Source organism: Sinocyclocheilus anshuiensis, unplaced genomic scaffold (assembly GCF_001515605.1).
Source record: "Sinocyclocheilus anshuiensis isolate Anshui unplaced genomic scaffold, SAMN03320099.WGS_v1.1 scaffold669, whole genome shotgun sequence".
Taxonomy (NCBI): Eukaryota; Metazoa; Chordata; class Actinopteri; order Cypriniformes; family Cyprinidae; genus Sinocyclocheilus; species Sinocyclocheilus anshuiensis.
This window is the reverse complement of record NW_015536499.1, coordinates 90,165-116,989: the sequence shown is the minus strand read 5'-3', so window position 1 is coordinate 116,989 and position 26,825 is coordinate 90,165. Positions and strand designations below refer to the sequence as shown.

Here is a 26,825-nt window from a genome sequence, read left to right as displayed (position 1 = left end):
CTTGGATGCCCTGGGGGTAAGCAGATAAACATCAAATTTTCATTTTTGGGTGAACTATCCCTTTAAGGGTGCAACCCATAGGTGACCAAGTTTTCTGCAAAGCTAAGGCAGAGTTTGTGTTATCCACAATCCTCTATTAAAATGATACAGCTATTTACAGTATGTATGGTTTCAAACAGCATTATGACATGAATTCAGATTATTAAAGCACAGCTTGAATGCACAAACACTAGAACCAAAGTCAACTTTAATGTCATTTTGTAAAAAAGCATACAACTATAACAATAATACAAAAGCCAAATTAATGATGATGCACAGGGACTGTAACATTACAGCTCTATTACGCTTTTAATAGTAAACCATCACTCAAGAGAGTGAAATTTAGTGTGAAGGGGGACAAAATATGGGGGTTTATGCATTAAAGCCTTCGGCGTAAAGAATTAAGAAGCTAAAAATCCAGTCAAACAGCAACTTAGTCCTCAATTACGAGAAAAACTCTGGTTCTTAATGCATCACGACTCAATCTAAGAAAAATGAAACCTAGAAATGGCGGAAACTGTGGCGATTATGGACTTAAAATGTTTTAAAACCACAAAAGAGATGGACCGACTGTGAAGGAAGCTTATTTCAAAAATGTGTACGAAAAACAGTGTTTAAAACCGATAATTCCCCTAAAACCAGTCAGTACGATGTCTGGAAACCCAATGATATACGAGCAAGGCATTCAGAGAATAACAGTGTAAAATAAAATTACATCTCTGATGTGGGTGAATCGTCAAAAACGTGAATTCGGTTCACATGTGACTTTCTGTACGGATGTTTTAAGCTAACAGAACGGTTTGTTAATATGGCACTACGAAAACACGAATCGAACGACTTATTCAAAGCTCAGACGAGACGCGCCCAAGCCACAGCGTCATAAACTGCATCGATAACAGCAGGCAAACAGCTTGACGTTTCAATGCGGCCAGAGAGTCAATACAGACTCAGTCCAGAATCAAGTCGCCCTTAGATTTGCAATTTCGGATATTTATCGTCCATTTTCTAAGTCTTGTGGCTCAATTAAGACCAGTTCAAACGCATCGGGCAGCGACGTGTGAGACTTTAACGATGCAGAACCCCTTCCCTTAACAAAATCAACCAACCAAATGACAGAAAAACACATTTATAACCCCTTACTGCAAAGAAAGATGTTCCCAGTGACATGAAGAAAAATCAACAAGAAGCCCCATGATAAAATCTGACACAAACCAAACAAATTCTCTCACTCGGATGGGCAAAAAGGCACAGACACACATTCGTTCAATCGCTCTAACTTTGTCAAAACGCACATTGTCAGCAACTGGCTGTTTCCTAAAACATGGACGTCAAATATTGCGACACCATCCCTGCAAACGAAAGGAAAACAAAAGCCAAACCTCCCGCACTCCAAAACATCAACAATAAATTAAAACATTTAGCTGGAAAGCAAAACCAAGTCTTTGAGATGTTAGTTGAAGAAAGCTGATTGGTGTCATGTGGCGTGCCGTGATGTCGGCATTCGAAAGCGCGCAGCAGGCAGGTTTGCTCAGAGAAGCAGGCGATGTTGTAGGACAAGCACAGTCAGGGAAAAATAAAAATAGAGTGTGTGTAGCAATTAAAACTGGGTCCCAATGTGGCCGTCGGTGGTACCACGAAAATGCACACACAGCACGAGTCTGAACACCCGCCCCCCTCCGTCAAGTTTGCGTTTCCAACCCCAGTGTCCTTCCCCGGCCCAGGACGGAGAACGGCGTGTGGGGTGTGATGGGCTTTTTGCCCTGCAGGGGGAGCTGAATGGCGCTTCCCCTGCCCTGCACCCCCTCTCTACCTGTCCTTCAACTCCTGCGTCACACGCTTGGTGATGCGGCCGCACAGCAGACCCATGAGGAACAGCAGGACCACGCACATCGCCAGCATGCTCAGGATGTAGGTCTTGGCAGGAGACGTGAAAACCTGCCCGGCCAGATCCGAGAAACCTTCTGCTGGCGCCACCTATTGCCAACAGAGAAACAATATGAACTTGTGCTTGTAAAAATTCCCCGATTCCATCACCATCAACTTGCATTGCTCATACTTTATCAGCTTTACATGTACACAAATTGCAACACTAAATATAGTTAATCTTAAACTATATCTAATCTATACAAAAAGCATATCCTCTTGCAGGCGTCTCGTCACTGCTATTTTTGCACAAAATACATTGGAATTCTTTAATAAAACTCGAAGAGAGCAAATTTGTTTAAACTGTTGTTAAACTATTCTTCAATGTGACAATTTACGCAATATTTTCTATGTAATCTGTATGCATTTAATGTAAATTGGGCCTCGTTCATAAAAATGGAAACTTAGCAATTTCTAACTAATGAACTTAGAAATATCTAACTATCAAATCTGAGGTTTACAAAGCGTTTGTGAATCTGGAGGCGAGTTTTCAGGGAGGTCCATTTTATGCGCAAATTATTCCATATTTACTCTAGCTCTTGCGCAATTTTGCAATTATATGCAACAATTTTTATATGATTTTTGTAAATTGTTTGTACATGCATCCTTACTAGGGCGGTCACTAACGATTATTTTGGTAATAGAGTAATCTGTCGATTATTCTGACGATTAATCGAGTAACTGGATAATAATACATTTTTTTGTAGTAATAAAAATAGACCTAAGCGAACAATAGCCTTTAAAATGACTTAAAATACATATATAATAGCAATGAAGAAATAATAATTAGTTAAAATAAAGAACGAAAAGCAGGCAATCATATGGTTTTATTGAACAAAAGTAATAAAATACATAATGTATTATAAACAATAGAGCTAATGTACTTTACGCATTGTAACAAATGCCTGCAGAGGCGCCAACTGCCTGACGATTGTTTTTACACTTACTGTGCGATCTAATCCTTGTTTAATATTGACTAAACAAAATTTCATTCAAATGTCCACTTAATCTTTAATATTTGGCTATTTCTTTACGACAGAAATGAATTTCTTGAATATGTGGACATCAAAATGTGTAAACTCAGAGCGAGGGTTTGAGCTTTTATTTTGAAATCGCGATGAACAGTAGGCTAGCATGTTCAGAAAGATATTGATGTATTCCTTACTGTGCGATCTAATCCTTGTTTAATATTGACTAAACAAAATTTCATTCAAATGTCCACTTAATCTTTAATATTTGGCTATTTCTTTACGACAGAAATGAATTTCTTGAATATGTGGACATCAAAATGTGTAAACTCAGAGCGAGGGTTTGAGCTTTTATTTTGAAATCACGAAGAACAGTAGGCTAGCATGTTCAGAAAGATATTGATGTATTCTCCTGTGTTGGCGTAGGTTTATAAATGATTTACCTTACAAATCTGATGAATTCGCGTAGGTTGCGTTCCCAGATGAACGTTATAATAAACAAACTCACAGCATATGCAGAGATGTAGTTTGAGACGCTCCACACATGTAAATAAGTTTGTGTGGAGCAGCATTTACTGTGAACGGAGCTGCTCCGAGATGCACACACGTATGTAAATAAAGCGCACATATTAAACTGGCATTGCACATTTTAATTGAATCGTAGCGTTTGTGAATTCACAATAGCATTATGCTTTATTATGATTTTAAAATGGGTTTAATATATCACGCAGCCTTGGAAGATGGTCTAATAATGCGTTTCATGGATTCTCGTCCGTGGAATGCGCCACTTCCGATATTTTGCCAATTAATCAACACGGGCAAAATGCAATCGAGGATTTTTTTTAATCGAGTACTCAAATTGAATCGAGGAATCGTGACAGCCCTAATCCTTACGCAAACAAACTGAATGAGAACATTTACGTAACATTTTTAAAATAAACTGTGAAACCATACTTGTGCAAATTCTCATATTAAATCAAATGCAGAAACTTCTGTAAGATTTGTGCAAATTCGTACATTTTTGCATTTAATTTAATGTGACAACTTACGCATTAAAGTTTTTCTATGCAAAAAGAACGGAAGACTGTTCTCCGAGGTAAATGCTATCCCAATTTTCATAATAATGGTTACATTATTGAATTACACAATATATAACTTCCTTTAACACTTTAAAGTCGTGTTGGCAAGTCCGCTAAATGTTTTTCGAACAAGTTTATTGAAACCGATTGCACGTGATTCTTCCTTAGAATTTAGCCAAAACAAGATATCTTAGCAAGCAGCATAATGTCGCGGTTTACTTTTTAGAACAGCATTTGTGTAGTGAGCACACCAAGTTTTGGATCATCGCTCTAGTGTTATGTTTTGGAACAATTAGGAAGATATTATAGTTGAGGATTGGGATTGGGTAAACGTTTACCTTAGCGGCGTAACTCCACATGTCAATGCGGTCCTGTAATCTCTTCTTACACTCCGGCTGGAGTCTCACACGCTTATCTTGGAGAGCCTCCATCAGACAGGACATCTCTGCACAAACACAGAGTACAGGCATTCAGATCTAGTCTTAATTCACATAAAATCATTTCCAGAATTACTTACGTCTTCCTCGGCCCGGTGGGATCGCAGCACACTGGTGCTTGATGTCCAGAGCGCATGCTGTGTGCAGAACTGGATCCACAAAGATGTCCGCCTTGCTCTCCTTCAGTATGTTGAGAACCTCCTACAGCGGGAACAGCCAGTCAGACGAGTTGTAAGCAAGTGAACCGTGCAACTTCCCATCGGTCAATCGAGGCCAAAGCACTCGTACCTTTTTACAGCCTTCATGGCTGATTTTCAGCAGGTTGATTTTCAGACACTCCTCAACCTGACCCGTCTGCTCCTGCGCCGCTACTTCCTCCGCACAGAGCCGCGGGATCTGGGACAAACAGCCATTATTAGTCATTCAAGACCAAAACATCTCAATGCACATCATAGTAAGGCGGTGAAGTTTACCTCATCATTGCACTGGAGCTGCAGCTGCGGGTCGAGCCTGTAGTCCAGAGCGGACTCCTGCAGAATGACACTGATCTGGCCCTCGCAGTCTGGAGAGAGACGCTGGAGACACAGACACACTCTCTTATAAGGAGCTTTCTCAGGCTTATGTGCATTCACAGCGATCATGGTTACGAACCTGGTCTGCATATTTGAGTTTGAGGCAGGAGATGACCTGCCCCTCCAGCTCGTTGTCGTCTTTGGCATTGCTCAGAATGCCCTGGCAGAACTTCGGTATGTCCGCTTTGCAAGCCTTCCTCAGCACAGGGTTCAGACGATAGTCTAGAATGGAGGGAAAAGCATCAAACTTTATTGATGGAAAGAGGTTTTTTGATTTATTTGCTGCTTTAGAACCTCAGGGAATTCACACGAATAGGGCACTCGGATCTCAATACTTTTTATAGCAATAATGACACACAAATGTAAATTGTGACACCCTCAAACGATTTCAACTCTTTCTAAAGTATGGTGGGAAGACATTACAATTTCATTGCGTTTTCTTGATTTTTACAGAACATGTAGCACTCACTTCAATGGTCAAACTCAGCCATTCACACCTGTTATTGATGTTCTTGTAAGAAAAATGATGGAGCTAATATTTCCTTTTAATTTATTGTAAATACAATTTATTAATAACTACAAACCAACATTTGGTCTCAAACTGTTTTAGCCCCTGCTGAGAGAAAGCGTAATTTAGGCAAAGCCTACAACCCTGTTGCAACTCCGTTACCCATTTTAGCAAAATTGAATTTTAAATATTGAAAATCTCTGAAAATTATTTCTGTTATATTGATTTAATGGTTATTAGTAGAAAATAAAATAAAGGTGTTACTGAAAAATGTTTATTACTAGGTTTTTAAACCGTATTAAATAGTGCTGTCAAATGATTTTTCGCATCCAAAATAAAAGTTTTTGTTTACATAATATATGTGTATGTACTGTGTATATTTATAATGTATATATAAATACACACACATACATGTTTTATATTATAAACATATATAAATATAAATATTTTATATATAAAAACATTTTTCTTAAATATATACATGCATGTGTGGGTATTTATATATACATAATAAATATACACACATTATGTAAACAAAAACTTTTATTTTGGATGCGATTAATCGCAATTAATTATTTGACAGCACTAGTATTAAAACATCTATTTTTTTTTGTGTAACAGGTTTGAAAAAAAAAAATATTTAAATTAACAACAAACCAACATTTCGTCTCAAACTAGTTTGGCCCTGCTAGAGAACATGTCATTTAGCAAAACTTACAATTCTGTTAATTGCAACTCTGTTACTCAATTCATCAGTTTTTTTAAATATTGAATAATTTCACATATTTATTTAATGGTTATTAGTAGAAAAAAAGTTACTATAAAATGTTTATTGCTAGGCTTTTAAATGGTATTAAGACCTTTTCCAAATTTTTGAAACCGGGTTGGAAAAAAAAACCAAAACTAATTAACATGGTCTCAAACTAGTAAGTCCATACAATAAAAGCATATTTTAAGTAAAACCTACAACCCTGTTACTTAAACTCAGCTACCCATTTCAGAATAATTACATTTTTTTTAAAAGGTCAAATTTTTTATGTATTAAATTAATAGAAAATGAAAAAGAAAAAAAAAAAAAAAGGGTATTAGAAAAACGTTTGATATTAAAATGATTCATAGCTACATTATTACTGTTGTTACTAGGTTTTTAAACAGTATTATGACATCTTAATTTTTAGTAACGGGGTTGAAAAAAAAAACAAAAACTAAAAACTAAAAGCAAAACAGCTCATTAAATAATTACATAGTTTGTCGTGATGAGTTTAATACCTTTCGCTGACCCTTCGTAGAAAGAAAACATTTGACACATATCTGCCTTTTACTGAGAGGAACAACACAAAGCATTAATAAAGCTTCCTGTTCAATGGTTCGCCACCTCTATTTCTAAAGATAAATATGTGAGTGATTCAAGCAAAGCTTCCGAGTGTGTATACGTGTGTATATGAGGATGTAGTGGTAATTGTACCTGTGTTCTGGGTGATCTGTCTCTTGGTAATCATTTGTTTGCATTTCGGGTCCATTAGCTCACTGTTCTTGTTTTGTTTGAGACATTGTAACATGTTCTTTGCATCCGTCTCACTGCAGAAACGCTGTATGATAAACAATGATAAAAAAAAGTTCAATCGTTTATATAGATTAATCAAACAATTTCAAGCCATCACTAAGCTCTAGGGTGTTTTCAGATGTAACTGATGAGGTTTCACACCCTGATCATCTGCTTGCAGACTCTCATGAGCTGGAAGTCGAGTTCTGGGTCCATCATTTCAGTCTCCTGCAGTTTGAAGACTTTCTGATGGCAGTGCTGGGTCAACTGCTTCTTTTTTTCCTTCAGACACTCGATCACCTGAACCCGCACAAATACACAGATGAGCAGATCATCACAGTTAAATGGAGGACCAGAGGGTCGGTCAGTTTGAGTTATGATGGATGTACCTGAGCGTTTCCAAACACCACGTTCTGACAGTGCTGCTTGATGTCCTGCCAGCAGCTCTCATACAGATCCGGCTCCAGACGAATGTCCTCAGACTGCATGACACACAATGACAAATCTCAGCTTCACAGGACATGAAACATAACATACGCAGCACATTACAAATGATCAGACATATTCAAATATATTCTAGATTAATTTGATGTACTGACCATCTCCAGTTCTTCCACTCTGAGCTGTTTACGACACTTCATGGAAACACGCTGCTCTTTGCCTTCCTGTAAAGTGTCGTTCCTTACCGTGGTACTCAGACAGATCACCACATCCACCCTAAGAGTAAACAGACCACCAAAACCTTCCCATCATGCTCTACGTTACCTCTAATTGTAGTTTACTACCAATCTCACATTTTTTATACAATAACTAGGGGTGTGCGATATTGATGAAAAAAATCTCAATGTTTTTTGGGATTTTCCGATAATGACAATTAAACAATATTTGGTTGAGTGTGTTTTTGTGCTGGTACCTTGGCTGCTTTAGGCCTGTCAAGGATAAATAAAAATGACACTAAAACCACCAGTAGGTGGCGACTAGTCAGTGTCTTAATTAGTGATTCATTGAATCATTCATTCAAATGATTCAATTCGACAAGCATTATTATTATGGGCATTTCAACTATATTCTAATAGGCTTCATCACACAGCGAATGCTTTTGGACTCCTTAAGACGTATTTTTGTTTGTTTTTTTGCATATACATAATGTCAGCTCACACATCGTTAAAACAACAATTGCAATATTACTCTTGAGGACAACATAAAACTTGCATAAATGCAAAAAACGCATAAAAGCAGTTATGAAACATTTGCTTTGTTTGACAGCCAGGCGCTCACTTCTTTTTGATGTTGGGGCACAGTTTGAGCACGTCCTCCTTGCATGCCATCTTGAACTTGTACGAGAAGCGAAAGTCCTTCATCTGGATCTGAGGATGAGGAGGAGAAACGGACGGTTGAGACACAACAGTAGTAACCATAGGAAGAGCGAGTGTGTATTCGTCAGATGTACCAGCTGGAAGTGTGTGACTCCAACGGTGCATTTCTCGTTCATTTCCTTCTGGTGCTTATTGGCAACGAGACACTCCATCAGGTCCCCTGTGTCTATCTGATTATCGGCCACCTCCTGCGAAACAAACAGAGGCAAAAAAAAACAGGGCAAATGAAAAAACAAAACCAAGCTACTTAGTATATTTATTACATGGTTTTAAGTGATGAAAAAATGATTTGCGACTTGCATGACAGTAGGACTGGATCACGGGCTCACAGGCTCGAATCAACAAGGCCTCAATCTGAATGTCCTGGAAAACCAGACACACCAAAATCAGTCCAAACCCAGACGTCTCACGTCCAGCAGAGAACAATAACACCCAAATATAGACACTGAGGCTTTTTAATTTCGGAGTCAAACTGCTGTAAAAATCACAAAAGGATTTTATTTTGTACCTCGGACTCCAATTCTGTGAGGTTTCCCACCACATCCCTGCAGCTAGTGACCAGTTCATCTAAATGATCCTGTAAGCACTCCAATTCCTGACAGACAAAAACAAACACGGAGCAATGCTTCACTACAGAACTGGGAATTTCATTGCAAATTTTACATTCAAACAGTGTTTCCGTAACTGCCACTTTCCACGAATATGAAACATTTGTTGGCATCCCAAGACTTTTTGGAGAGAATTACAGGCACAAATCTCATGTTTTTAAAAAATCATTATCCAACATAAAATATAAAGTAGTCAAACACCAGTAGTCTCATTTTAGAAGCTGACCTTCTTACGTGCAACAATTAAAACTTAATTGGCATTATATTACCGTTGTAATACTTCACCCATTTTATGTTCAATCCTGTTACCACATAACATTCCTAACATTTCTTAAAATTGTGACAGGAAGTAACATTATTGGAATCTTCATGAAATACTGCAAAAAAACATTCAATTTTATCAAGCTTTACAAATACTGTAGTGCTCACAGCATTCACACAATCATTCAACCCTGTTACCACAGTCATAAAAAAAAAAAAAAAGACAAAACCTAATTTTAAGTAACAGGGTTGCAAAAATTGTATACATAAAATAAAAAAACAAAACAACAAAAAACTGCTCTGTCCATTTGTAAGAAGAAGAAAAAAAGGATTTCATTGCACACTATCTATGAAAGGTGACAGACAGTGCTGTTTTCGAATCACTGAGATCCTATTATAATTTTTATTTGGAAATGGTATTTATTTATTAATTTCTTTTTATATTGTACTTACATTTTTTATGTAATTAATTTTAATTTAATGTAATTTAGTAACTGTATTGTGCATTTTTGTAGTTATTTTTTATATCCATTTTAACATCAAGTCCTACATTGTAGTAACAGGGTTGCAAAGAATGTAATCCTCATAACATGAACAGAAAACAAGACCACTGATTTAAGAAGAAAAAAGGATTTCATTGCACCTAACCCATGGAAAATGACAGTTATAATTAGTGTCATACTGACCTGTCCAGCTTCAGTCTTCTCACTGCACCACTTCCCGAGGTCTGTCATGCATCGCTGCTGCAGCTCCGGATCCAGTTTCACATCCAGGGCCCTCTGGTGGAGGATCCTCTGAACCTCCGTTTTACAGTCCCGAGATAACTACAGATCGACTCAGACGCATTAGCACATACTTATACACACACGTCTAAAGCAAACAAACAGACCCACAACCAATCAATCAGACCCATACACACAGTTCTGGATCCTTCTACAAACAGCGATCTGTGTGCACGGGTCTGACGGGTGTCATGAATTTTGATACCATTACCATAAACGTTACACAAGAATGATTAGATTTGATTATTTTTAGATTAGTCTGTAAAAAACTCCCAAGACCCACATCATTCGAGTTAATTTCCTGTCAATCACTACTCATTTAAAGCCCACAACATGAATTAATGTCATTTCAGTCTCGGCAAAGGAAGATGATTTTGATTTGTCCCTGCTAATTTGCTGTGAACATGCATCTGTAGCTTCATCACATTTACTCTTAGAGTGAACATCACCAGACCTGTCAAGAACATAAAAGAGTCATATTTCACAACAAAAACCAACTAAGAAAAATATGTATATTTTGCTTGAACACCATTTTGAGACCATTAAGATTTTCTGCACCATGACATTAATTTATGCTGATTTTAATAAAGAAAGTACAATAAAGTACTTGTATGATGTATAAATAAAACAAATAAATAAAATGTACAGTGCCCACTAATATTGTACAGTGTCCACTAATATTGTACAGTGTCCACTAATATTGGTAAATATGAGCAAAGGCGGCTGTGAAAATAAATCTGCATCATTTATCCTTTTGATCTTTCAGTCAAAAAAATGAACAATATTCTATCCTTTCATTGAAGTAAAACAATGTAAAGTGGGGGGGAAATCTTGAAATAAATGTTTTTCTCTAGTTCATGTTGGCCACAATTATTGCAACGTCCTTTTGCCAAGATAACAGCTCTGAGTTTTCTCCTATAATGCCTGATGAGTTTGGAGAACACCTGACAAGAGATCAGAGAGCATTCCTTCATCCAGAATCTCTCCAGACCCTTCAGATTCCCAGCTGCATGATGGTGCTTCTCCTCTTCAGTTCACCACACTCATGTTCTATAGGGTTCAGCTCAGGGGACTGGGACGGCCATGACAGAAACTTTATTTTGTGCTCAGTGACACATTTCTGTTGATTTTGATGTTTGTTTTGGATCATTGTCCTGATGGAAGATCCAACCACAGCCTATTATACGATTTCTAACAGAGGCAGTTTTTCCACTGCGTGGTACGACTCGACACGGCTCGGCTCGCTTGCTTTTCTACTGCAGTTAGTACCGATTATAGACTAGCTGTGCTGCTGGTTTGGTGCCTCGTGTCGCAAATCCAATGACGCTGCTGGCGATTCTCTGACCAATCAGTGATCGGCAGCGTTAACACGTCACATTTTAGTATCGTACGGCTCAACTGAGGTGGTACTACTTAAGCGAGCCGTACAATGCAGTGGAAAAGTGCCATATGATGCCATGTATCTGAACAAGATGTTCGGGACCTGCGGCAGAAAAACAGGCCCACGACATTAAAGATCCAGTAGTATATTTAACCGTGGACATGGGCTACTTTTTATCCCCGTCTGCACCAAATCTGGTGCGTTTGCTGCCAAAAAGCTCTTTTTTAGTTTCATTTGACCATAGAATCCAGTCCCGTTCGAAGTTCCAGTCGTGTCTGACAACTGAATATGCTGGAGTTTGTTTTTTGGAGAGTCTTTGGCCACTCAAATGCTCCTCCTCACCCTGCATTAGGAGGACGATACAGACACACGTCCTCTCCCAGACAGATTTGCGACATCTTTAGTTGATTGGAACTTATTAATTATTGCCCTGATGGTGGAAATGGGGATTTTAAATGCTCTAACTCTTTTCTTACAGCCACTTTCTGTTTTGTGAAGCTCAACAGTTTGGTTCTGCACATCAGAACTACATTCTTTGGTTTTACTCCTTGTGATGGATGATTTCGGGGAATTTGGCCTTTGTGTTCCTCATATTTATAATCCTGTGGAACAGGAAGCCATGGCTGGAGAATTTCATACTCCTAGTCAACCTGGTGTGCTAAAAATGTACTGAAATACTTCAGCGATATTTTACTCATAAGAATTTCTAGGGATATGAATGGGAATATACTTCAGAGATATTTTACTCATAAGAATTTCTAGGGGTACCAATAATTGTGGCCAACATGCATTGGAGAAAAACATTTATTTCATAATGAGATTTTCCCCCCACGTTCAATTGTTTTGCTGCAATGGTAAATCATATTTACCAAGGGTACCAATATTAGTGGAGGACACTGTATATAATTTGACTTGTGAATTATTGAATATATATATATATATATATATATATATATACACACACATTTATTTTTTGCATTTTCTTCCTGAATTATAGCAATGAGAATTGAGGGAGGTAACTTCATTTACATTAAAATAATGCAACAATGCATAAAATGTTAATAGTAAAAACGGGTTAAATTGTTTGTATGCTAAATCATTTATTTGTCCATGTTTCTGAGGTGAAATGCAGCGGAGTCATGCTTTGGACAGGTTGGTGAGATTCTCCTCCTTAAGGAACCAGAGGATACTTACATTCGACCTCTCGTCCGAACTTACATCAGAAGTTTCTGATGAACCCTATAGTTACATTTAGGAAGCCGCAGATAAGCTATTGTTTCTCAATGTCCTATTTTCTGAAAACTCACAATGCAGAGGTTAATGTCTAGAGTGTAACATGAGTGTGTTTAGCGAGTATTAGTCGTACCCGTCGTCCCTGCATCTCGGTGCGGTAAGCGTGCCGGTACAGACAGGAGAAAACGGCTCCGGGCGGCATGAACTCGCTGGTCTCGTTCCAGCCGTGAGTGTGACAGATGCGGGACGCATCGTTCTGACACTTTTTGTACAGGATAGGGTCCAGTCTGTAACCAGAACCACAGGGAAATGTTTGAACATGAACTCACATTTGACCTCGTCAGGAACTTTCAAAGCTGTTTGTTGACAATGTCTCGGTTAAAGAGATTTAAAGGAACAAATCTCAGGTTTTTAAGATCATTATGTGACATAAAATGAACCTGGCTGTGACAGTAGTTTTGACCTGCTCAAAAAAAAAAAAAAAACAGGCTGTCTACAGATATATACAAGTTAAATTTAAGACTTTTTAATACCACCTTATGTAAAATTTAAGAACAAACTTATGATGGAAATACACATTATATTACATACGTATATGTAATATTTAATGTTTAACGTAAAAATAAAACAAAATATCATCGCTGTCAAAAATGTTATTTATTATTACGATATACAGTGAACTTTTCATATCAGCAGATAATATCCCATTCAAAATATCCCCACAAAAGCACCGCATCAATATTTCAATCAGTCTTCTAACAGGTTTTACATTCTTAAACCTGCATGTTTTTAATATTTACCCCAGGATGTTATTTACCTTTATAGAGGCCAATATTTTTTAACCTTATTAAATGTATGCGTCATCTTTCCTGGCAAAATTATTATAAGTGATCAAGAAATTCAATATACACTACAGGGCTGTTACCAATCAAATTAAATAATTTACACTGCAAAATTACAACTGCAGTAAATAATGTTATGAGATTAATGTTTTAAATAAAACTGAATATACAACTAAGAAATGTTGGAGGAAAATGCATACTTTTAAACATGAGACTAAACCGCCAGTAGGTGGCGGTAAATCACTTATTCCTTCAACTGATTCGTTCAAAACGCTGAATCATTCAGTAACAAAACGGCGAGTGTTGATCGGAGAATGTGCAATACTTCTGTTCTGAGCTTTGGGACTATTTTTGTTGGTGAAATAGAACAAAACAGTCGATTGTGCCTAAAATGTAAGTTTAACCACTTGTTTGTTGAACTAAAGTCAATGTAACATTTGCAAGTGTCAAAATATTCAGCAAAACAGCCCCCTTGTCATGGTATGTTTCTTAACTACATCGTGTTGTCAATAAACTAAACATTTTTTAACTTTCACCTCAGTATGTTTGTTCTGTGAGTTTCTTTATGTGTGCCGTTACGCTCATTTGATTTGATTTCTCCACGAAAGTCTGCCACAGAGAGAGGCAGCACGAGCCTCAACAGCGCCACACTGATAGCAGAAATGCACTATCCATTATAATATCAATCGCTGTTTAAGCTGAATGTAATAAAATCAAAACAATCATTCTCGCGTTTCGATGCATCACTAGTTATTTATTGTCACTAAAGTTTTAATCAGGCTATTTGTCCTGTCGGGCAAGTAAAATTCTCGAGCCATTTTTCAGTAAACTTGCATTAACCTGTTTACAGTAGCTAGGAGGCTGTTGAGCGAGCTGCTGTTCCACCTGTACTCTGCTTCCGCTGGTGACGCAGTAACTACAGCGGGGGAGAAATCTTCAGTCTGTCCAGTGATTGTAAACAGTCACTGGGTCTGTCAGACTGGAGACATTTTTGCGGTAATGTGACCAAAAATATTGAAGACTCACTGAATCTGAATTTAAGACATTAAGATTTTTAAGGACTTTTTTTTTTTTAGGAAAAAATTATTTAAGACATTTTAAGACTTAAGGACCCACGGCCACCCTGAAAAAAAGAAAGAAAAAAAAACCACACTAAACAAACAAAAAACAAATAAAAACTAAAATAAAAAAAACAAAGCAAAAAAAAAAAAAAACCACACTAAAAAAAAAAAAAAACCACACTAAAAAAAAAAAAAAACCACACTAAAAAAAAAAAAAAACCACACTAAAAAAAAAAAAAAACCACACTAAAAAAAAAAAAAAACCACACTAAAAAAAAAAAAAAACCACACTAAAAAAAAAAAAAAACCACACTAAAAAAAAAAAAAAACCACACTAAAAAAAAAAAAAAAAATCCCCGAAATAAAAACAAAGGAAACAACGAAAAAACACTAAAAACAAGTGACAATAAAAAACAAACAAAACAACAAAAAAACAAATGATAATAAAAACCAAAAGCAACTACAACAAAAAAACACTAAAAACAAATGACAATAAAAAACAAAAAACAACAACAACAAAAAAACACTAAAAACAAACAAAACAAAAAAACAAACAAAACAACAACAAAAAAACTAAAAACAAATGGCAATAAAAAAAAACAAAAAAACAAAACAACAACAAAAACTTTAAACTAATTGGCACTATCAAATATTAGCATCGTAATATTTAGCCTCGTCTCATTTCGTGTTCAATCCTGTCACCACATGATTTCTCTTTTACAAAGTAACATTCCTTTAAATAGCGACACACAAGAAGTAGCTTTACTGCATTCTTTCTGAAGCACAGGGGGGAAAAAGACATAAGAAAGCACCTGAAGAGTATCATTCAAAAGGTATATAAATGGGATTAAAAGTGGGATTCAAATCAAAAGCGTGGAATGAAACCTAAACTCTTGAGGTTTGTGACTCACTTCCAGTCTCTGGAGATGAAGTACTGCAGCTCTAGCAATCTGTGTTCACAGTCTTCAACCATCTTATCAGTGTACAGATGCTCCATCAGACAAGACAGGATCCTACACACACACCAAAAATATATTATACACTTCACCTTCAGAGCTTCTACTCGAATATGAACTCACAGAAACAAGGTCAAATGTAAAGATCGATCAGCATACTGGAAAGTTTATGGCAGAACAGGTTTGGTCAGAGCTATTATTGCAGTGTCATATGCAGTGCCTCAAGCACATGCAAAACATCTCCAATATTTGTTCAATTTCAAGGAATGAAAAAAAACCCCAAACATCATGTTTGAAATGAAAAGGATGAGTAAATGATGACTTTAAGCAAACTTATTCCTGGAGCATTTCATGTTTACCAGCAGAAATGCTTTCTAGCTGGAGCTCTGGGCCTAATATTTCACACACAAGAGCACTCACATGGGGTCTCCGTTTCGGATGTGTTTGCAGGCGGTCTGGATGACGGACTCGCAGGCCTCATTCAGAGCGCGATCAATGCGATAGTCGGCCCCGGGGTCTGTTTCCTGTATCAGTGTCTGGAGCTGATGGGACACAGTTATGAAAGCCATAATCAGAGTCATTCATCACAGCCGCTGCATTATTTAACATGAATGAATATCTCACAACTTTATTCATGAGTTAAATCAATTCGACCTCAGTTCATTAATCACAGGAAGTACTGGAACACAATGAATGCACACAATTATCTTGATATTTTTCAGCCTCTTGGTGATATTTATTATCTTCATATTTATGCATTTATTTTTTTATCAGAATAATCAATATTTTGACTAAGCAGCCACAGAAAAGGGTATTCAAAATGTTACAATTCTTTCTTTCTTTGTCTATATCTATCTATCTATCTATCTATCTAACTAAAATCAAAACAAAAATAAAACAAAAAGCAAACACAAAAAAGAAAAACAAAAATATCAATATACTAATAAAAAAAACAAAAAACTAAAATCACAAAAACTAAAAGCAAACACAAAAAACATGCACAAAAATCAATAGATATGGATATCTAAAAAAAAAAAAAAAACCTAAAAATCAACAAACTACAAATCAACACACAAATACCCCCTAAAAATATTAACAAAAAAAGAAAAACATTTTAAATAAAAATACAAAAAACTAAATGAAAGACACTAGATCAAAACTAAAATCAAAACAAAACTAAAACAACAAAAAACAAAAAGCAAACAAAAAAATTCTAAATACTAAAAACAAAACACTAAATACTAAAAACAAAACACTAAATACTAAAAACAAAATCAAAAATAAACAAACATACAAAAATCAACAGATATAGATATCTAACAAAAAACAAAAAGAATTCAAAAATTAAAAAGACAAAAATCAAACAAATACTAAAATACTAAATAGTTAGAGCGATAGATATAGATAGATGGATAAATGGATAGAAAGAGAGCGATATCTATCTCTCTAATAAAAAATATGAAAATAAAAAAATAAGTGTATTGTAATTTTACCAAGTCGTTAATATAGTTTGTTTTGACACAATCGGGGAAAATACAGTTTCTGTTCATCAGCCAAATGGCCACAGTTATACCAAAATATATCCCCCAAAAAATAACGCCAGCTAGCAGGCATTAATTGGCCTGGACAACATATCGACCCATTGCTAATACTGAATGTATCTGTGTTATTCACGATATCGACCGGACCAACCAGCAAGTGAGCATATCAAAGTGCATTAAAACTCACAGCTTTCTGGCAGTGGCCTTCCAAGATGCCCTTGTCCCGGGACACCCTCATGAGGCAGTGCAGGGTTCGACCCTTGTGGTGCAGGCCGGAGCAGTGCGTGTCAATCTCCCCTCTGCAATGCAGCACGATCTCAGGACTGAGCGAGTAATCTTCCATCAGCATGCGCCTGTAGTCCAGCATCTCTCCCTGACACTCGCTGCTCACAGTTTGACCTGCGGAGCAAGAACCAAAACATGTGGAAAACAACACTGTAGGGGGCAGAGCCTGTGTCCGTCCACATCGCATCAGAAGCCTCACCTCGGTGCACAGCTGCCTCCAGACACAGCAGCAGGTACGAGAGCTTGGCCTCTCTGGCTCGAGGCATGGCCGTGTCCATGTTGCAGCGGTATTTCCGCAGGTCCGGTTTGCAGGCTTTAGCCAGCGAGTAGCTGACCTTGTAGTCCTGAGCGATCAGCTTCTGACGAGTGGAAAGAGCATCCTTGCACTGCAGAAAACACAGATACTTACGTTTAATTGGAGAAAAGTTTAATAATAAATAAATGTTTTTTAAGCAATTTTTCATTTTAACAGCTAGGTAAATAAATAGATAAGAAATTATGGATAAAAAAAATGGAAAATAGATAAAAGACACGAGTCAGACTTGAACTCATATTTCTCACATGAGCACCACAGCAAGTGTGCAACCGTTTTAAAATGAAACATCGCAAACATAGTAGAGCTGTCACAACATCAGATTTTCTCTACATGATTAATGTGCCAATTATCTAGAGAACATTTGAAAAATAATAAAAAATTACTATAATGCTATCAGTCAAATTCATCTTTCATCGTTTATTTTCAAAAAAAATTTTTGTACAATGAATCAATTGATAATTGGCTAATAGTGTATGAGAATAACAATTATTTAGTATGATTATTATTAACACGATAATATTTGATTTACAGTTATTGTCAATATTGCAATACCCCTAATGCCTAATTATATTTTAAAATAATATATTTTATTAATAAAATAATATATATTTGAATTAGTGCTGTTTAATCGCATCCAAAATAAAAGTTTTTGTTTACATAATATGTGTTTGTACGGTGTATATTTATTATGTATATATAAACACACACACACATGCATGTATATATTTAAGAAAAAATGTTTTGTTTATATATAAAATATTAATATTTATAAATAATATAAATTATATTTGAATATATATATATATTAATACTTTAATTATAAATTAATAAATGAGTACATTAATATTACTAAAATAGTAGTATTATTTGTATATTAATAACAAAAGCAGTAGTAGTATTTATCGATTAAATATTTATAATTTTGACATTTTGAATTAGCTTTTATTTTTATATTTCAGATTATTTAATATTAGTTTAGTTCATTTTAAGTTAAGTTCAGGTTTTAGCAATCTTATGCCCTTTATATTTCTATATAGCTCTATAAAAGTATTTTTATTTCAGTTTTAGTAATTCTAGTACTTCAACAAACTTATTTCATTTAGTTGCCAAGGCAACACTTTTGTGTTTTTTGTTTTATTTCTCTTGTAAACTTTATCTCTAATTTTATTTCAGCTTTGTTTCAATTACCGAAAATGCCTTTCAATGGTTTTTGTTAACAATAACACCAGTCTGGGTCAAGGGTAAAACAACTAAATCTTTGCATAAAAGGCATTTGTAAAGAAGGAAGAGGAAGACTGGGCTGTGGTTATGTGTGGATGTGTTATAATTAGTGTCAAGTGTGAACTATTCTGCCCATTTTCTCTGTACGCCATCACTATAAGCCGTTTTCGGCAAACCAGACGTACTTTGTCCGACATGCTCTCCTCAAACTTGTGGTTGAACAGACATTTGTAGACCTTTCCTTCTCCTGCTGGAGTCTGAAACAAACAGAACAGAGCACACCATTAGCAACAGAAGTGCACAGTGAGCGCGTATTAGAGGATCGCGGCTTACGTTTTCGCAGTAGCGTTCGCGGTCTTCCCGACAGGCGAAGTAGAGATGGCGGTCGAGGTGGAAGTCATCGGAGGAGAGTTCGGCCACACGCATGATTGACTTCTTACAGTCCTCTTTGATGGTGATGGCCGGCTGCTCCTCGGCTTCACTCACCAGGCCTTTCTCCAGACACGCGATCACCTCGCCCTGAGAGTGGATGTCCTGTAGAGAACGGCCATGTGCGCTCAGGACCGAGAACAGGGCACAAAGTACTCTCATGGCAGTTTAACAAGCCGTCCTGGTCTCTAGAACTGCAGTTGTGAATCTCAGACCAGCTGATTGAAAGCTCAACTGAAGAACTAGCCAGCTGCCTTTGAATCAGTTGACAGCTCCCATAACAACGGAGCACTGTCTGTCATGCTGATCAGAGCTACACAAACTTGGATCAAATGAACTTAATGGGAAAGTTCAAGTCATTTTTTCCCCCTCATGCCGATACAAACCCGTAAGTCTTTTGCTCATCTTTTTTCTGTTCATCGTTCATGCTTGATCTGCGAGAACAAACCTCATAGGTTTTTGTGCATCAAACAAGCAAGTTTGATCTTCTGTTGACCATATTTGATGTGCTTTATGTGTGCGCGCAAATCAACGTTTAAATGTGAATAAAAGCCTAAATTAAATCCGCACAATTCATATGGATTAGTTTTTATGTCTTTAAGAACTTTTTGAAGAGTAAAAGTTACAGTGGAAAGGCCTTGGAGTGACAGAAACCTCTCAGGTTTCATTAAAAATATTGTATTTCAAAGATGAACGTAAGTCGTATTGGTTTCTGACGACAGAGTCGAGGAAATTATGGCAATTTTCATTTGTGGGTGAAATATCCTTATATTATAATGCTGCAAGATATTGACATGCTTACTAATTGCCATTATGGCTGATACCCAATAAATGACTGATGTTGAAGCTCTATTCTATTTTGGCAAAAAAAAAAAAAAATCAGTTATTTTAAATGCTACAAAGTTAAATTAGTCATTGCAATACTGTAATGTACAGTATAAGAAATTGATATTCATTTTGAGATTCACTTATTACATTTAACAGTGTTATTAAATATCATATTTGAATTAGGCTATATTGTAATACATTTAAACTTAAAATGAGTGTTAAATAATGGCAAAGGTAATCTAAATGTTAAAATAAGTTAAATGAGCTTGCATAATTAAATATCCAGTATCGACCGATGAAAAAAAAATAAATAAAAAAAATAACTGAAACTGTCAGAACTGTTTTATGAAACCATTTCAAGAACAAGAACAGAGTTGCACAGATGCTTAAAATGTCTAAAATGCCTGTATTTGTTGCTTTAATGTTCGCCTACAGTCCTGTATTTGACACTGATGTAGCACAAACTTGCAGAGCTGCTAGAAATACTGGCGCTGTTATCAGAGAGCATCAGAAAGTAAACAGTGGTTTAAAAAATAAGTGTTACATCCTTTTTCAAAGACCGTGGTCATACTGCTGCTTTCAGTTACCCACAGTGCACCTGGGCTTACCTTCTCTCCAGTGTTGACGCTTCCACAGTGCAGTTTGTTGATGTCGTCCTTGCACTTGTCCATGAAGCCGCAGATCAGCCGGTAATCGCTGAAGACGATGCTGGTCATCTTGGTGATGTACTGGTTACACTGGTACTCGGAGATGTTGGTGCGGTGATCTACTAAACACGACACCAGGTAACCCTTCCCACGTTCCTCAGCGGCACACTCCTTAATCTGAAAAATGATTGTAAATGGTTTAGTGACTTTGTGGTCAAGTTTGAGATAAAAGCTTGTTTTGTTTTGCCGCCTCCATGCATACTTACCCCACTGATGGTGGTCTTGCACACCTCAACGGCGACAGACTCAAACTTTGGATCAGTCGTCAGATTGAGCTTATAGTTCCACAGCAGCTAAAAATAAAACAGGACATTTTATTTGCTACAATAACATAACTTAGGCTAATCTTACAGTGCTGAATGAATGATAATCAACTAACCAACTTTTTTTTATATATATATCTATATCTATCTATCTATCTATCTATATATATATGTATATATATCCTGAGCAATAACAGCACTAAAATAATGCTTATTTTTATTATTTAATATTTATTTTATTATTTTAAATTATATAAATTAAAAAATGTTAACAACTCAGTCATTAGACTAACTGAAAAAAAAAAAAAATCTAAAATAAACCAAAAGATTAAATATTTCACATTATTTGAAAGTGACAATGTGCATATTTGTTAAAAAAAAAATATATATAATAATAATGATAAAATAAAATTCAAACAAAACCCAAAACGTTCATATGTATGGCTCAAGGATAGTTAAACTCATTTTTGGGTTGAAATATCAACAAAATAACAAACTCCTGCTGTAGTTTGGCTGGGTTTAACCATCAACTGTCATTCAGATCAACATCCAGGAACAAAAATAACAGAAATAGTGTGTAAACACTTACATGATTGCAGTCTGCAGCGAGTTCAGTCTCCTGAAGAGAGATTAAGAGGAGTATAAATTATAAGTGTTCACACAGACAAAAGTAATAGGCAGGTTCAGAACTACATGATTTTCAAGACAGACTAGGTTCCCCAGGCCCCGATTTTTAAGGGGTGTTTAAAACATTTTCTTGTGTTCACAAACATGTAGAATGAGCACAACAATATAACCGAACGCAGTGCCTCAAAGTGCATTTTTAAAATGTTTAACTTGACTACAATCCTTGTGGGACGCTCAAAATATTGTGCGAGACACACTGCAGTGACCAAAAAATGTCCGTCTGAATGTGTACTGCTGTAACACTGCTGCTTTAAAGAGGATGAAAGACCAAAGAGCCAAGAAAAAGTTTTACAATGCAAACTAGGCTTAAGCTATGCTTAAAGAGATAGTTCACCCAAAAATGAAAATTAGCCCATGATTTACTCACCCTCAAGCCATCCAAGGTGTATATGACTTTATTCTTTCAGATGAATCAGTTACATTAAAAAAATATCCTGGCTCTTCCAAGCTTCATAATGGCAGGGAATGGGTGTTACTATTCAATAGTCCAATAGAATAAAGTGCATCCATCCATCATAAAAAAGTGCCTCACACGGCTCCGGGGGGTGAATAAAGGCTTCCTGAAGTGAATCGATGCGTTTTTGTAAGAAAAATATCCATATTTAAAACTTTATAAACCATAATCTCCGTAAGCGTAAGCGCAGCTGAGAGAGCAAAACAAAACACCGGTCACGAATTAGAAGTGCAAAACGAGGGTTTGTAAAGAAAAATGTCGGCAGATTTCGATATAAGCCAAGAGGAGACTGGTTTTCTTTTGCTAAAGTAAGGAAACTTTGCTTCCTTTGCTCCTGTAAACAAATGTTGGTTTTCACAAGACTAGCATATTCTCACCGGAGCTAACGCTACGCCTACGTCATCCGTCGGAATGAACGCGCGTACGACAGCTAGCAGAAACTAGAGATTACCGTTTATAAAGTTTTAAATATGGGTATTTTGTTTTTTTTTACTAAAATTAATCTATTCACTTCAGGAGGCCTTTATTCACCCCCAGAGCCGTGTGGGGCACCTTTTATGATGGATGGATGCACTTTAATGGACTTCTATCGGACTATTGAATAATAACACCCATTCACTGCCATTATAAAGCTTGGAAGAGCCAAGACATTTTTCAATATAACTCCGATTGGATTTGTCTGAAAGAAGGAAGTCATATACACCTAGGACGGCTAGAGGGGGAGTAAATCATGAGGTAATTTTCATTTTGGGGTGAACTATCCTTTTAAAAATGTCAACACTACAATAAGAAGAAAAAAAAATCTAGACCATTCGCAGTTGTTGGGCAACTAGTTTCCAAGTAAGCAATGTGTAAAATACTGACTGTTGCTAATGTTTGTAGGCGAGTGTTATATTTACTTTTTGCCTTTCGAAATGTATTTCCGTTCATTTGTGACACCAGGGAGAGGGGAGGTGAAAATTAAGACTAGATGCAAACAGAAATCAGCTCAGACCTCGCTCTCTTCCTGCTGCACATCCTGTGTGGACTGCTAATATTTATTAAGAGTTTTAGCTGATGTCTCTATCTGATCATTAGCATGCTTGTCTAAACATTTGAGAAAGAAAATTCATAACAACACATCCTGATTAAACTTCAAGCTCCTTTTTACACTTTAGATTACAAAGATTAAACAGAATGAAAAAAATATCAACATACATCCATGAATACATGCCAAAAAAACTACATTTTTTAGCCTTTCAGCTTTTAGTAGTTCCACATTTCACATTATAAGCTGATGGATTGACATTATTTCACGCTGGGAGGATGTTTGTTCACACTCTCCAGGAGAATCAAATGTTTGCAGAGTAAATACTCTGAGTCTCAAATGACAAAGAACACTGTTTAAAGGGATAGTTCACCCAAAAATGAAAATTCTGTCATTAATTACTCATCCTCATGTCGTTCCAAACCCGTAAGACCTTCGTTCATCTTCGGAACACAAATTAAGATATTTTTGATGAAATCCGAGAGCTTTCTGACCCTCCATAGACAGCAATGCAACTGAAACATTCTCAGAAAGGTTGTAAGGATATCGTTAAAATAGTCCATGTGACAATAGTTAAAATAGTCCAAGATGAACGAAGGTCTTAGGGGTTTAGAACGACATGAGGGGGAGTAATTACTGACAGAATTTTTGCATGAACGATCCCTTTAAGACTAACATACCGAAACATGACCAACACGCTGGTAATATGCATGTCAAACAGAGCTGTGCAATTAATCGAAATACAGTTTCGATTTCGGCCTCCAACGATTATGGAAAAACAATAATCGAGATAAAACTATTATTACGCCCCATTCTGCTCCCTTTCCAGCGGTGCGCTTTCACTCCTCCATAAAAGTCAGATTTCACGTGCAAATCAGTAAAATCATGTAACGTGACTTGCAAAATGGGACGTGCTTGATTGATCAAAGTTTATTAGATTTATTCATGTTTATGAAAGTGCGAGAGAACTTGCGCTGTTCCTCGGGAGGATTTCTGTGCATGCGCTCAGAGATGGAACAGAACACAGAACGTTTAGTTAGGTGCGCGCTTAAACGGTCAAATACATGCAAAAAATGTGTCAAAATGCGGCGCTTGGTGATAATTCACATAAACCCTCATCAGTTATGTAATAAGTGAACGTAAACAGTTAAGAATGAAAATACGTCCGTAACAGTAAATTGTATCCGTGCGGCTCTTAAAGTGACAGCAGGCTAATATTCCTGCTGCTGACTGTGTGCTTAATATTAATCAACAAAAGACAAAATCACTCACTGCTCTTGACTGAAGGACTTTTGTAGCTTTAATAAGAAACAAAGGAAATGTAATTCTTACAGTGAAGACGATGCTGTTTTATTTTACATTCAATTATTAAATTTCTGTAGAAGGCCGTTAACTGAATAGCCTAGGCTATACTTTAGACTTGCATAAACTTAAAGCACTGTTTGCTTCATTTGTATCTTTTACATCTTTTTTTGTTTCATTTGTATCTTTATTGTTTTTTACTAATATTAGTTAGTATTAGTATACTAGTATTCTGCAGCCCTATTGAGAATTGTGAAATTTCGCTGGTCTCTAAAATGTAGCTAGATGTCATAGCAACCTTATTTACAGAACATTTCTATTTGATATAGGCTATATCATCTTTAAATAAATCACTCGTATAACGTTTTGGTCATGTGGCCCACTCATAATCATTGTGATTACAATATTGACCACAATAATCGTGATTATTATTTTTGCCATAACTGAGCAGCCCTATTGTCAAATTAAACATATAGCTTTGATTTTGGTATAATTCACTTTAGGATATTCTCTTCCCTGTGCGATTCTTCAAACAGAAGGAACCAAAAGGTTAAGCTGTACAGCAATGTTTGGCATGACAAGAAGAACAAATATTTTGCAACAGTCTCATGATAGCCGATTGAGCGGTTAAGTTTGACAAATGTGTGACATTCACTGCAATCACTTAAGTGACAAACAAAGCACCATCTGAATAAAAACGAAAGTATTTGACAAATATGAGCACGCGGTAACATGAGGAATTAGACAGAAGGTCAATATCTGAAGAAACTGAGAGAGTATGTCTTCAACATCGGATTTGGCAGCTTTAAAGAAAAATAGAGGCCTTTTAATTACATTTTATTCCTCCACTAATAAACTGCTCTTTGTGATGCGAAAACTTCAGCAGTCAAGAGCAATCAACATAACAGTAGTGTCTCCCTAACCGTGATGACTTGACACTGATCTTTATTTGAACAGCTGAGAACAAGCCCAGGCAGAAAGCATCCCCGGCATAGCACAGGACAGCTGTAAACGGCTGCTGTAAATATCAAGCGTGTAATTCTTGGTTCCCATGGAGCTGAAGGCCTTGATAAGTGTCACAATGTTACTAAAAACGGCATCCAAATCCAATCAAAGACACAGCAAACTGTTTTGACCTCAGCCTGTGCTGAGAGCGTCGTATTAGCCTTTGATAGTTGTAACGGGGTTTATCAACTCTAAAAGGATTTAAAGCTACTGACAAATATATAGCTTCTCGGTGCAATTATGCTGCATCGGTCTATAATATACACAATGCAAGTGAAAAGAATAAAATATTACTCTTAAAACTCTGTATGATCATGAAGAGATATTAGGATAGAGTTTACAGACCAGAATCACTGCTTAGTGGACACAATTTGGACTGTTGTCCCCTCAACATCATATAAATGGCCTGGTGACAAGATCTGTTCTCCAGCTGTGTCAGTATTTTATTTTAGAAAACAGCATTTTATAAAGCCACCATTGTCTTTTATAAATAATGGAGGTAAACAAACCATCTCCATTCAGTCTTTATTTATGAGAAACCATGAGGAACACTGCACAGCTAAATAATTGACCTTACAGTACTCTCACTGGCAGTGATATCTCCATAGGAAGAGAAAGTCTAAAGTTCATTTATAGTCCGAGAAATAACCTGTAATGGTGATGAACAGACAGAGAAATAACCCACAACTGTGATTAGGGCTGGGTATCGAGTTCGATACTTTTTAGGCACCGACCGAATTGCCTCGATACCATCGAGTATCGAAAAACGTCTCGTCGTTCGGTACCAAATTTCGATACCTAAGGGGTTAATCTCATCAGTGTCAGTGAGCCAATAAAGGCCCGGGTATACTTCATTTTCCGTGTTCCGTTCTGTCTCGCGCTCAGCCGCGTCCACACAGCTTTCAAAGTATACTCAACCGCGGATGAGTACAGACGGACGAGCTCAACACAGGCGCAGTTTGACTTGTGCTCTGTCTCAACTTTCACCTCGCGCATGCGCTGTTGTACGCGGTCTCAAAAAATTGCCTGCACGCGGACGGGGTGCACGGCTGTCCGCGAGCCCTCCTGATGACGAAAATGACGTAATGTGGATGCGGACGGCCGAAGTATACTTTGGCCTTAAGCCTGCAGCACTAGCCGGTGTGTTCGACTAGAAGAGGTGCGGCGCAGATCGATCAGTGTTTGACATTG

At 36.7% G+C, this 26,825-nt stretch overlaps 1 protein-coding gene across 2 annotated transcripts in view; it reads right to left on the bottom strand.

Moving 5' to 3' along the window:
- Positions 1–593: 593 nt before the first annotated feature.
- LOC107688714 (Golgi apparatus protein 1-like) overlaps positions 594–26,825 on the bottom strand; it is a 31,625-nt gene continuing 5,393 nt past the window's right edge. The window contains exons 2-27 of one of the 2 annotated variants that reach the window (XM_016486453.1): positions 21,749–21,778; positions 21,103–21,189; positions 20,798–21,013; positions 19,266–19,466; positions 19,118–19,189; positions 17,595–17,781; positions 17,298–17,509; positions 15,990–16,111; positions 15,525–15,626; positions 12,844–12,997; positions 12,672–12,716; positions 10,001–10,138; positions 8,954–9,040; positions 8,746–8,808; positions 8,520–8,633; positions 8,348–8,436; positions 7,669–7,786; positions 7,459–7,551; positions 7,232–7,369; positions 6,992–7,115; positions 5,098–5,240; positions 4,920–5,021; positions 4,735–4,842; positions 4,527–4,647; positions 4,348–4,454; positions 594–2,013 (exon numbers count right to left, since the gene is read on the bottom strand). In XM_016486453.1, the coding sequence (XP_016341939.1) occupies positions 1,846–2,013; positions 4,348–4,454; positions 4,527–4,647; positions 4,735–4,842; positions 4,920–5,021; positions 5,098–5,240; positions 6,992–7,115; positions 7,232–7,369; positions 7,459–7,551; positions 7,669–7,786; positions 8,348–8,436; positions 8,520–8,633; positions 8,746–8,808; positions 8,954–9,040; positions 10,001–10,138; positions 12,672–12,716; positions 12,844–12,997; positions 15,525–15,626; positions 15,990–16,111; positions 17,298–17,509; positions 17,595–17,781; positions 19,118–19,189; positions 19,266–19,466; positions 20,798–21,013; positions 21,103–21,189; positions 21,749–21,778 (3,141 nt within the window). In that variant the 3' untranslated portion in view covers positions 594–1,845. The remainder of the gene's footprint in view (positions 2,014–4,347; positions 4,455–4,526; positions 4,648–4,734; positions 4,843–4,919; positions 5,022–5,097; positions 5,241–6,991; positions 7,116–7,231; positions 7,370–7,458; positions 7,552–7,668; positions 7,787–8,347; positions 8,437–8,519; positions 8,634–8,745; positions 8,809–8,953; positions 9,041–10,000; positions 10,139–12,671; positions 12,717–12,843; positions 12,998–15,524; positions 15,627–15,989; positions 16,112–17,297; positions 17,510–17,594; positions 17,782–19,117; positions 19,190–19,265; positions 19,467–20,797; positions 21,014–21,102; positions 21,190–21,748; positions 21,779–26,825) is intronic. The other variant, XM_016486461.1, reaches the window with a different exon arrangement.